The sequence below is a fragment of the Trachemys scripta genome, chromosome 1, assembly GCF_013100865.1.
Source record: "Trachemys scripta elegans isolate TJP31775 chromosome 1, CAS_Tse_1.0, whole genome shotgun sequence".
In the NCBI taxonomy this organism is placed as follows: domain Eukaryota; kingdom Metazoa; phylum Chordata; order Testudines; family Emydidae; genus Trachemys; species Trachemys scripta.
The window spans coordinates 151176522-151189809 of record NC_048298.1 but is presented as its reverse complement, the minus strand read 5'-3'; the positions used below and the strand labels follow the sequence as shown (position 1 = coordinate 151189809).

Sequence of the window (13288 nt, the reverse complement as noted above, 5' to 3'; positions counted from 1 at the left end):
GAGTGCTCTAATCCACAACACAGTTTGGGCTAAATTCTAGGGTAGATTAGAGTACATGCAAAAAGAATAAGAAGTGGGCAGCTGTGTCTAAGATCAGCACAGAGGATCGTAATTAAGGTGATGATCAGAAGAAGAATGAGTAGTAGAAGAGCTGTGAAGAGGAATGTACTACTCATGCGCTGTACAGACAGAGAACTTCAGTCACTAGGCCTGCCCACCTGACACCTTTCACTAGTGCCAAACTCACTAGTCAAACCATCTCAAGTTATTTTCCTGTGGTGGGAAAAAAAACATATGTGATTATGTATTAAGAACTGTATCATAATGCATACACACAAGGGGGCTGAATTTTGGTTGTACAGGCAGCCTTAATCTGGCATTTCCTAACTGTCAAGTGAGTGACCTTACATCCCAAATTACATTCTTTCAGCATAGTTTTTGTATGTAATATTTAGACTACAGCAGCACCCAGAGAACCCAATCAGGATCAGAGCCTCATTGTGCTAGTCGCTCTGGAAATAAATACATAGACATGGCCTCTATCCCAAAGACTTTGCAATCTTAGCGAAGAAGAAAAGTGGTAAGGTTCCAATGTAGCTGACAGAACGCAAAAAATCTTCTGGTAAAACTGAAGATTCATATGTCACTCATAGTACTGCAGTTTGCTCCTCCCACAAAAAATGATAGAAGTGAAAGACAAAGTTCTGCTTTTTATTGATGCACTTCTTGGCTTAAGTGGAACAGTATACGTAAGGCAGTACGTTTGTCTAGGAATAGGTAATACGCTGGAATAACCCATTTTATAGCATAATCCCTGACATTATGTTTCATAAGATTACATGAAACTGTGAATCAAATTGAGTACTGCCCTCCCTTGCTACTGGCTCACCTTCAACCCAGATGGGTCCTCAGCCACAATCTCCTCTGTGGGGCAGGATTCTAGAGATCTGTGAAGATGGTTAATGGCATCACTTGTGGCACTGTGCACCGCCCTAAGTCGATCTTCAGTCATTCTACCTCCATACAGCCCCTGCACACTGGAGTTTGCTAGGAAAAGACACATAGTGAATGAGGACTGTTTATAGTGCTAATTCCCACTAACAGGCTCAGAGGCTAAAAGGCATGGTTAAATGGCTACAGGCTCCCAAAAAACACCACAATGCACCCCCCGGTAACAAACACAGATCTGTGTGGATAAAAATTGATTAATTAAAAAATAAAACAATTTTTTTTTAATTTAAGTTAAATAGAGGTTTATTTTTTTAAAAACTTAAATGTGAAATTGACAACCTAGGTTAAAGCTTAAATCTATTAAAATCATGTAAAATTAAATACAAAAAATATTAAGCAGTACATGTCTGCTGCCAAGTTTTAAAGAAAAAGAAAAAAATCAAACCATCGAACTAGTGGAAGTTACTGGATAAGCACCTGGAGCCAGAGTTTGCTGAAGTGCTAAACCAGCTTTTGTCAGTAGTAGCTTCTTCTGCAGGTGCAGAGAGAATATTTTCTTCATTTCCGTTTATTCAACTAGTTCATTCAAACCTTAAAAAATCAACTGGGAGTTGAAAAAGCAGAAAAGTTTGTTTTCCCCTCTTCCAATCCATGAATAAACACTAGGTGTTAGAGGATGAGATCTATTCGCTTTAAAATCTGGAAGGACATGGTGTCCAGAAACAAATCAGTTCAATTCACTAACTACAGATAATATTTCCTTTGTTTAATAAATCAGTTTTAAATGCAAAACATGCTTTAATAAACTTTTTGATGAACTTTTTTCTTATGTATCCAGAACATTTTAGTTTTATTAAAAAAAAAAAAAAATGGTGCTTGTGTATTTGACTGAATTTGAATTTCCATCCAGAGTTTAACACAAATCACAAGTAAAATTAATCATAATCTAGTAAATAAGAAATGCATGTCACCATTTTTAATAAAAATGTAAAAATTAAGAATCTGAATAAATGTAAATTAAGCTATATAAATGCTTATATAAATTTGTATAGATATATAGAGAAAAAAAAAAGTACAAAGTGTAGTGTAAAAGCTATATTTAGTTGCAAATAAACATGTTTTAATGGTTACCAACCAATAAGAATCCTTTCTTTAGAAAAACTAAAAAGTACAATGCAAAACAAAATTACAACTGATCATTTAAATCAAGATTTCCTGCTTGCTGATTTAAATAACCTTGATTTAAATCAATCCACTCTGCAAGGAATTAATATCTGATCACACTGCCTAATCCCCATGTGCAACGTAGAGCTAACTTCTTTCATATACCTTATAGGTTGCCAAACCCACCCACCCACAGAGATCTCAACTTGGTTCAGGATGGAGAATAGCATACTGGGATCTACACTCTGCTTAACGAAGGACCATGTCAGCAGCTTGCCAGAAACCAACCTAATAAAATAAAGCAAAGTTTCTGACTCCCTGATGTACCCCGATATTCCCTCTATCAGGATTTACGCCTCAAGATACCTCATTGTACTTTTTCTCTACACTAAGATTCTACAGAAGAAAGCAACTAGAAATGTACTGGAATAAGAAGCTCTTGCTCATCCACAGAGTTTAGGATTCCCTCCAAACTGGTGCTTGATTATGGTACCTAATCTGAAAAAAGCCAACTGCTAGCCAGCAGGTAGGCCTAGTTTCTTGCTGCCAAACCAACCTTACCTCCGTAGACATGACTGTAGTATTGACTGGGTCCCAGAGAGGGAGCTGAGCTGCAGCCATGCAGTCCTAGAGAGGTTTTAGCAAGAGAATCCTGGAATGGCTGTGGGTTTTTCAGATGCACAGTCCTGGGTGGTTCAGTGGTCGTCCTGCTGAATGGGTTACACAGAGATTCTTCCTGATTGTCACTAATCACACTGTTGCCTGTTTGAGAAGGAAAACATTGAAGGTTAATGGCTCAGCAATGGACTTCACAGTCTCTCAGCTTTAGGTCACTATTTAAAGTGTGGCACAGTGGAGAAGGGACCAAAAGTCTTCACTTAAGCAAGGACCATTCAGTGGCCTGAGACATGAGAGTCTCAGTTCTGTTCCCAGAGGATGTGTCCATGTTACAAGGGGTGTCCTTCTTGACACTCTCAGCATGCACAAGTGCTCAGGAACAAATGGCCCAGTGAATCTGAGAGGGTCCATCTCATCCACAGATGCTTAGGTTAGTGAATTAACAAACTCCAGAAGTATCCGCTCAACCACATCTGGCCACAAAATGGCAGATGAAGTTTAGCACATTGTACATCTGAGGCAAAATAATTTAAATGCCTTGTACAAAAAGTAAGGTTTTCAACAGAGAGAAAGAGTTAACCCTTAGGATACTGGTCAGTTAGACACAGGCAGTATACATGACTTGCCTTAAATCATACAGTCAAGTTACTGGCAGAGCTGGATCAGAATCCTGAAATTCTGGAGTCCAGTCATGTACTCTAGTCACTAGAGAAAACCACCTCCCAATTAAAAAAAAAAAAAAAAAAAAATCAACACTCACAGGCAAGAGAAATTTAGTATATGCCTTCATTCATTTTCAGTTGTTTCAATTAACATGGTGTGTTCAGCTTCTTAGCATTCCCATGGCTCTATATATGCAACACACTACATATGAACTTATACTTTTTATAAACACTGAAGTCGGACACACCACTTGGCAAAATTCTGACCATCCCTCTTACCCTTCTCTGCACTTTCTGCTGTTGAGAGGCTGAGAGCACTGAGCGCAGCTTCCAAATCCTGCACTTGCTTTAATAATCTTTCACCTTTATCCGGCAGGGCCTGAACATTCACTGTCGCCAAAGTGCTCTGAAAAACAAAACCCAGAATCTACATCTTATCTTATCTACTCGGTACTGATATCCACCCCCAACTACTTCCAACCAGTCTCCTCTACACAGGACAGTCAAAAAGTCAGAAGTAAAAAGGGTAAGACAGGCATTCTAGGAAGTCAGATATTTTAACCTAATTCTGCAATCTCCAAAATATTTGTAAGTGTAACGTAGTTCGTATAAGGGTTATAGAAATCTCTGGAGCACCTTTAACCAGAAAATAAGTTAACTATTATTAAATTTTAGGGGAGGGAAATTAGGAACCCCTGATTCCCTAAGATTATGAGAAGGGGGACACAACCAGCGTAGCCTAAGGATCTCAACAGCTCTCCAGGTCACTCAGTCTAGATTGCTTTCTTTATTAATTATTTTTGTTCTTTTCTACAGCATGTTATCCAACAGAAGTAATAGTTCTAGTAGTGAGATCTAAATTCTATTTTGACTTCTACGTGATCAACAGAATTTCTAAGTTTTCAGATCTTTATTATTAGTGATTATGAACAAGACCAAAAGAACACAGCTTGTTTTCTCCATCCCAGAGTAAGCGTGCAAAGCTGGAATCATAAATATTCTCCATGATGTCTTTTTAAAGAGATTCATTTTTCCAAAGTATTACTACACTTTTAAAAAAGTGAATCGTGGCTGCAATCTCCTCCACTCGATGCAATTTTGGGCGCTTCCCAGAGTAGCTAGATAGACGTGGACTAGCTCGGCTCAAGCTAGCACACTAAAAATAGCACTCAAGCTGACTTGCTGCACCCAACCTGAGAGTGAGAACTCTGTTAATCTCTGACATCTCCCAAGTACAATCCTGCCTGACCCTAGGTACGGATTTGGGGGACTAGCCTAGCTGTCGCCGATCCCACTGCAGCCACACTGCTAATTGTAGTACGCTAGGTAAAGCAGAGATAGCATGTGTTTACCCACTCTGGAAAGCGCTCCCTCAGCTGCTATGTAGACACAGCCTAAGGTGCAGCTCATATGTTCCTACTATGTTGCTGACTTGGCCCTCAGAGAAGAAAATACTAGGTACCCCCAAGCTAGAGGATATGAAGTTCTCTCACACAGTGTTTTAAGTGTGTGTATATATATATATATATACACACACACACACACACACACACAACTGATGTGTCTGGCCTGAGTTTTCAGAAGTCTGAAGTGATCACCTTTCTCTAAGCACTCCAGAGAGTTACTGCTCAGTAGGGGTTATTGATTCTGACAGGGCTGATGCAAACAGCTGCCTCGAGAATGGGAAGAGCAAAAGTGAGGTGTATAATAGAAACAACAACCTTCTTCTGTTTCAGCTGGACTGTAAGATGGTTCTGAAGGGCTATGGTGTCCAGGGTTTCTTCCTTTCGCAAAGATGTTGCAACTCCTGAAGAGGAAGAGAAAATCCTTTGCTCACTCTTCTCAGATGTTCTCTCACGAACTTCCCCCTGTTGCAAATCCAATACTGATCCATCAGATTGGTCTTTGCCCAACTTGGAAGAAACAAACACAACTTCACCTTCATCACTGTTAGTATTTTGAGTCGCATATTTTCGCTCCCCTGGCACTATTCCTGCCTTTGATGGTGCTGGCTGTTCCACTGGGCCTCCTTCAGAGGGCACTTGGAGCAATGCTGATGGTATTGACAAGCCTGTAGCCTCCTGGGAAATCACACACTCCCTGGGTGTCATGTTCTTCTCTCTAGCCTTTCCATCAGCATCTACCTTCACTTCTATTCCTTTGCTCCTGTCGCATTTTGAGTCTTCCTTTCTGAGCTGCTCCTCTCTTGGTGGCTCAGGGCTTGCTTTTTGGCTGTCAAGGCTTGGGGATGAAGGCTTTAGTTTCCTTTCTCTGTGCAAGGCATCTTTCACTGGCTTCACAAATGCCTTCTCCTCTGTGTGCTCAGAGGATTTATCAGACTCTCCACTGGTGCCGTATTTCTGTTTATCCCCAAAAAGGTTTCTCTCTTTCTGAGACTCAGACTGACTTGATTTAGCTCTGGACCCTGTTCCCTCCCGAGGTTCTGTGTCACTTCTCTTCTCCCCAGACTGTTTCTTCTTAATCTTCATTCCCACTGGAGGCTCTCTTCCCATCTGAGATTCAGATGTCAATTTCTCCTCCTTTTTATCTAATGCCTGCTCTCTCTTTTCCTTCTGTTTCCCTCCTTCAACGGTATTTTTTCCCCTGTTGCCTTCACTAAGTAGCTTCCAGGAGGATAGTTCACAATTCTTGTTTAGAACTTTGAATGGATTTCGCTGACCATTCGGATTAAGGAATAGCTCTGATGCATGCTGGGATTCTGCATCTACTGGCGATTTGATGGCTTTGGAATCCTGCAAAATATGCAAATAAAATTAATTCTTTAGTACATGAATTAGGAAAGAACATTACCCCATCCACACCCTCAACCATGCCATAACCCACTCAAGAAAGATATCCGATTCTGTGAATATCACCTTTCCCATAACTCCAGCTAGGCTATGTCAGAGCCGCCATCCTTCTGATCAAGTACTAGTAAGTGCTTGGCTGTAGAAGGCACTACTGAGAAGCATAAAGCTGATTCCTTGCACCCACTGCCCCACCCCAGGGACTAAGCAGGATGTCTCATCGACCATGCAGCCTCTGGGAACGGGGATAGGGGAAAAGAGAAGAGACCACAGCTGGATACTGAAGCCATGTTGCCCACAATGCAGAGTACTCCCTGTACTTTGGCCTGAGGCAGTTAGTTTTATCTAAGCCTGTAAAGAGAGACCCCAGCATGCAATATTTCATCTTAAGAACAGCAGATTGACACCTTAAATCAAGATGGAGCACTGCACACGCTGGAACCCATAGCCCTTCTCAGGTTGAACTGCAGGTTGCATAGTGGACAAATGTAAACAATCGCACACTGTGAGCAGCAGATAGCTTAAATATAAACGACACACATGTACCTGCCATGGGATGCTCCCACACCACCTCTTCCCTTCCATCTTACTTTTAAGGCATCGATAGTATAGCCTAGTAGACAATAAAAGAAAACATGAGCTGCGAAAGCAAATTATAACACATACCAGTGAGTTCTGTCACAGAGAAGCTTTAAAAATTCAGTTTGCACAAGTGGTGTCTCGGACAGAGTCTCTGGATCTACGCTTTACAGGGATTTGTATGCATTTAGTATATCACTCAAGACCTCTGGAAACACAAACAAGATAAAATTTAATAACTGCCCAATGCACAGCTTTCTAGAATATTAAAATCCTCTGGATACATTCATTTCCTCTGCTTATAGTTCCTCTCTTGCCTTGAAACAAAAACTGAAGGTGTAGTGACACAGAACATTCAACACGATTCAGTCATTGATTATGATCAAAGTCTTGGGAACCGCTCGTGGCTTACCAAAGCCCAAATTTATTAGCCTGTTAAGAGATGGGCTGTGCAATGCATTTCTTTGAAGCTGGAGGGGAGGAGGGTAGGAAGGAGTTAAGAACACAAGAACATAAGAACGGCCATACTGGGTCAGACCAAAGGTCCATCTAGCCCAGTATCCTGTCTTCCAACAGTGGCCAATGCCAGGTTCCCCAGAGGGAGTGAACCTAACAGGTAATGATCAAGTGATCTCTCTCCTGCCATCCATCTCCACCCTCTGACAAACAGAGTCTAGGGACACCATTCCTTACCCATCCTGGCTAATAGCCATCAATGGACTTAACCTCCATGAATTTATCCAGCTCTCTTTTAAATGCTGTTATAATCCTAGCCTTCACAACCTCCTCAGGTAAGGAGTTCCACAAGTTGACTGTGCGCTTTATGAAGAAGAACTTCCTTTTATTTGTTTTAAACCCGATGCCTATTAATTTCATTTGGTGACCCCTAGTTCTTGTATTATGGGAATAAGTAAATAACTTTGCCTTATCTACTTTCTCCACATCACTCATAATTTTATATACCTCTATCATATCCCCCCTTAGTCTCCTCTTTTCCAAGCTGAAAAGTCCTAGCCTCTTTAATCTCTCCTCATATGGGACCCTTTCCAAACCCCTAATCATTTTAGTTGCCCTTCTCTGAACCTTTTCTAGTGCCAGAATATCTTTTTTGAGATGAGGAGACCACATCTGTACGCAGTATTCAAGATGTGGGCGTACCATCGATTTATATAAGGGCAATAATTATCTTCTCCGTTTTATTCTCTATCACATCTTCAGAGAACCATCCACGATGACTCCAAGATCTTTTTCCTGATTCGTTGTAGCTAAATTAGCCCCCATCACATTGTATGTATAGTTAGGGTTATTTTTTCCAATGTGCATTACTTTACATTTATCCACATTCAATTTCATTTGCCATTTTGTTGCCCAATCACTTAGTTTTGTGAGATCTTTTTGAAGTTCTTCACAGTCTGCTTTGGTCTTAACTACCTTGAGCAGTTTAGTATCATCTGCAAACTTTGCCACCTCACTTTTTACCCCTTTCTCCAGATCATTTATGAATAAGTTGAATAGGATTGGTCCTAGGACTGACCCTTGGGGAACACCACTAGTTACCCCTCTCCATTCTGAGAATTTACCATTAACTCCTACCCTTTGTTCCCTGTCTTTTAACCAGTTCTCAAACCATGAAAGGACCTTCCCTTTTATTCCATGACGACTTAATTTACGTAAGAGCCTTTGGTGAGGGACCCTGTCAAAGGCCTTCTGGAAATCTAAGTACACTATGTCCACTGGATCCCCCTTGTCCACATGTTTGTTGACCCCCTCAAAGAACTCTAATAGATTAGTAAGACATGATTTCCCTTTAGAGAAACCATGTTGACTTTTGCCCAACAATTTATGTTCTTCTATGTGTCTGACAATTTTATTCTTTACTATTGTTTCGACTAATTTGCCTGATACTGACGTTAGACTTACCGGTCTGTAATTGCCGGGATCACCTCTAGAGCCCTTTTTAAATATTGGCATTACATTAGCTATCTTCCAGTCATTCGGTACAGAAGCTGATTTAAAGGACAGGTTACAAACCCTAGTTAATAGTTCCGCAATTTCACATTTGAGTTCTATCAGAACTCTTGGGTGAATGCCATCTGGTCCCGGTGACTTGTTAATGTTAAGTTTATCAATTAATTCCAAAACCTCCTCTAGTGACACTTCAATCTGTGACAGTTCCTCAGATTTGTCACCTACAAAAACCGGCTCAGGTTTGGGAATCTCCTTAACATCCTCAGCCGTGAAGACTGAAGCAAAGAATTTGTTTAGTTTCTCCGCAATTACTTTATTGTCTTTAAGCGCTCCTTTTGTATCTCAATCATCAAGGGGCCCCACTGGTTGTTTAGCAGGCTTCCTGCTTCTGATGTACTTAAAAAACATTTTGTTATTACCTTTTGAGTTTTTGGCTAGCCGTTCTTCAAACTCCTCTTTGGCTTTTCTTATTGTTACGCTATGGAATAACAGGGAGGCTTCTTTTTTAAATTGGCAGCTGACAGAGCTCTGTGAGATGCTTTTATTGGATTGCAGCTGTTTTCTATTTAATCGTGAATTTTAATTGAACACATGTTGAAAGCTTATGTGGGATATAAATATAAATAAATAATTGTACCAAAGAAAAACTTTTTATGATAACATAAGGTTGTTACTAGTAAATAATTGGATCACTGAATAGAATAAGTTGGTTCTTAGTACAGAAGGAGCCAAAAATTTGAAAGATATTAAATAAATGAATCAAAAGATGGAAGAACAATTATAAGAAACCTTAGTTTAAGTTTTTCAAACAAGACACTGGGAGTCAGAAAACTGGATTCCATTTCACCAACTACTTGCTTAACCCCTTAAACTCAAGTTTCCTAACTGTAAAAAGGGGTAATATCTATCTCATAGGAGACTGCACAAGCAGTTAACAAAAATATGTTAAATCAAAGTCAAAACTACAAGTAGCATTAATTTGCATATAGATTGTATCTATACATTCACATATAGACAGATCGATCACCTATATGACAGAAATGCCCATGTGACAAATTGGGGAAGCATCTGATTAATAATCACACACCTGTGTGCTTTATCACATAACTGTAACATCTGCCCAATAATCCATCTCCCTAGGATTAATTCTAACATTTCCAATTGCTGAGCAGCTTCAAACAGTTGATGCTAAACAAACAAAAATCATCAACCTGCCAAACAAATGTTTCCTCTCCACCTCAACTGTAGAATTTCCCTTGAAAACCATACATGTCCGAGGCCTATGATGGTCCTGGGCCAGTGACAATTTTAGTGTTCAATATCCAATGGCCCAGCAGGATTAGAAATGGGATCCTGACATCACTGAAGGGGAGATCTGAGCCTTTCTAGTGGGACCTGGCTCTCATTTTTAGTCCTGGGCTGGCCAGAGCTAGACTAAATTCAGACATTTTTATGTACAGGATTCTATTTTACATCATTTTTAAAGATGTTTTACATTTATTAGTGTTAATTCTCTCTCTGTCTGAGCCCAGCCCATTTGGACTCATGCTGACTAAGGCACAAGGATACAAAAAAATAGTACTATGATTTTTTTAAAATCGCTGTAATGTTCCTAAAATAGATTTTCCTGTAACATATGTGTCATACAGAGACTACATGATGGCATTCTATAAAAGTTATACTAGCACTCGTTTTTGATGATCTGGATAACTCAGAAATGGCTTTACCGTGCACGATTATGTGATCATCACAAACTCATGCCAATAAAATCCTTAGTTCACAGTGATGGGATATATCTATACAAAGTATATCTAGCCAGCAGAAACTGAACTTTGTTGGGAGCTGCTTTTTGTAGACCTTGTGGTTTCCAACACACATACAATCCATCCAATGATATCTACAATTTAATGTTGTAAGATTCATACTGTTTTAAAATGATACCAATTTCAGTACAACATCCCACCTCAATCCAGTTATTTACATTCTATTCTCTTAGGAACTGGAACCTGCCATATTTGAAAACTAATGTGCAAACCTGCAGAAATGTATACACCAAGCCCTGTAGCGATCAGGCTGTGATGCCACAAGAAGGAAGAGTTATCCCAGCTTTTCAAACGAATGAGAATTACATGCTGTGCATGTTCTCTTTGGACAAACCTACTTGTATTCTTCTCTGTCCTGTTGCTGAATCAGAACTTGCATCTCCACCATATACTTCTCATGGATCAAGCAGTAGGAAGCAGGAAGGCTGAAGGTGGGGGAAAAGAGATTTGAGCTGCCTGAGTAAGAGCAGTAGCAGAAACAAAAGCCTAAGGCAAAATCCTTAGAGGAAGATCTCAAAGACATGTAGAAAGGTCGGGTTCACAGAACTAATAGCTCCTTGTCAGGGCTCCCCAAACAGCCCCAAATTCACTTAAAATTAATAAAAGGGCTAATCTCTTCTCTCTCTTAGTTTCCAGCACTTAAGACACAGAATGCCATTTATGTAACGAAACTTTGGTTTTTCTTGCACCCACTATTAGCCCGGGTCTTCTGTATAGTTTTGGTATAATTTACAAAGTGGGTAGTCAAGGTGGGAGACAGTTGAATCTCTGGTTTCTAAATAGAAAGATTAAGAGGTACAATATTGATATTAATAGCTAATCTGTGGGTGAACTGCAGGATGGTCTATGGCTACATCTACAAATCACAGTGGTTTGTAGCCCACGGTGAGTGCATATGATGTATATGGGCATCCAAGTTGAAGGTACACAGGCTAGTTGGAGATACAGAATGCCATTTGGCATCCTGACACATCCCCTTTACCTTGACTACAAAAAAAGCTGATAACTGTTAATCAGTTGGTGTGATCAATCTGCTGCCTATCATGACGACTAGTATTATCTCATTGTTCCTTTGTGTTTCTCCCACTTATTTGTATCTCTTATCTTAGTCTTAGGCCTGGTCTACACTACGACTTTAATTCGGATTTATCAGCTTTAATTCGAATTAACCCTGTAACCGTCCACACAACGACGCCATTTAATTCGATGTAAAGGGCCCTTTAAATCGATTTCTGTACTCCACCCCAACGAGCGGAGTAGCGCCAAAATCGATTTTAGCAATTCGAATTAGGGTTAGTGTGGCCGCAATTCGATGGTATTGGCCTCCGGGACCTATCCCACAGTGCATCATTGTGACCGCTCTGGACAGCAATCCGAACTCGGATGCACTGGCCAGGTAGACAGGAAAAGCCCCGCGAACATTTGAACTTCATTTCCTGTTTGCCCAGCGTGGAGAGCACAGGTGACCACAGATACCTCATCAGCACAGGTAACCATGCAGGCTGATAATCGAAAAGGAGCACCAGCACGGACCGTGAGGGAGGTACTGGATCTGATCGCTGTATGGGGAGAGGATTCAGTGCTTGCAGAACTTCGTTCTAAAAGACGAAATGCAAAAACTTTTGAAAAAATTTCCAAGGGCATGATGGAGAGAGGCCACAATAGGGACTCTGAGCAGTGCCGCGTGAAGGTCAAGGAGCTCAGACAAGCCTATCAAAAAACAAAGGAGGCAAACGGTCGCTCCGGGTCAGAGCCGCGGACATGCCGCTACTACGCCGAGCTGCATGCAATTCTAGGGGGGGCTGCCACCACTACCCCACCTTTGTTCGTGGATTCTGGGTCGGGGATAGTCTCGACGCCTGAGGATTCTGCCGATGGGGTAGAGGAGGAGGAGGAGGAGGAGGAGGAGGATGAGCTTGCAGAGAGCACACAGCACTCCCTTCTCCCCAACAGCCAGGATCTTTTTATCACCCCGACTGAAGTACCCTCCCAAGCCTCCCAAGCCAGTACCCAAGACTCTGACCCCATGGAAGGGACCTCAGGTGAGTTTACCTTTTAAAATATAAAACTTGTTTTAAAAGCAAACGGTTTTTAATGATTACTTTGCCTGACTTTGCATTCGCGGTCAGTTCAGCTACTGGAAAAGTCTGTAGCTACTGGAAAAGTCTGTTAACGTGTCTGGGGATGGAGCGGAAATCCTCCAGGGACATCTCAATGAAGCTCTCCTGGAGGTACTCCGAAAGCCTTGCCAGAAGGTTTCTGGGCAGTGCATCTTTATTCCCTCCTCCATGGTAGGACACTTGACCACGCCATGCTTGCAGCAAGTAATCTGGTATCATTGCCTGACAAAGCCTGGCAGCGTATGGTCCCGGTGTTTGCTGGCATTCAAGCAACATCCGTTCTTTATCTTGTTGTGTAATCCTCAGGAGAGTGATATCACTCCTGGTAACCTGGTTGAAATACGGGAACTTAATTAAGGGGACAGAGGTGGCCGTTCCTACTGGGCTGTTTGCCTGTGGCGGAAAATAAATCCTTCCCTGCAGTTAGCCAAGCGCAGATGGGAAATTGGCCCTGAGTTTTTCGCGTTTGGCTAGCAGGGATCTTCCCTGTTACCAGCCACGCGGTGGGGGGAGGGTACCGTGATCATCCCAGAGAATTCATGGCGGAGGGGGGGGGGCGGCGGGGGGGGGGGGGGGGGGGGGGCGCGGGGGGGGGG

General features: G+C 41.5%; 1 protein-coding gene across 3 annotated transcripts in view; it reads right to left on the bottom strand.

Moving 5' to 3' along the window:
- Window positions 1-13288, bottom strand: part of TTF2 (transcription termination factor 2) — a 50079-nt gene that overhangs the window by 24387 nt on the left and 12404 nt on the right. The window contains exons 3-9 of one of the 3 annotated variants that reach the window (XM_034789790.1): window positions 10911-10997; window positions 6749-6815; window positions 5335-6148; window positions 5117-5202; window positions 3675-3801; window positions 2677-2877; window positions 890-1047 (exon numbers count right to left, since the gene is read on the bottom strand). In XM_034789790.1, the coding sequence (XP_034645681.1) occupies window positions 890-1047; window positions 2677-2877; window positions 3675-3801; window positions 5117-5202; window positions 5335-6148; window positions 6749-6815; window positions 10911-10997 (1540 nt within the window). Of the gene's footprint in view, window positions 1-889; window positions 1048-2676; window positions 2878-3674; window positions 3802-5116; window positions 6149-6748; window positions 6816-10910; window positions 10998-13288 lie in introns of all 3 variants that reach the window. The other 2 variants (XM_034789770.1, XM_034789781.1) reach the window with 2 other exon arrangements.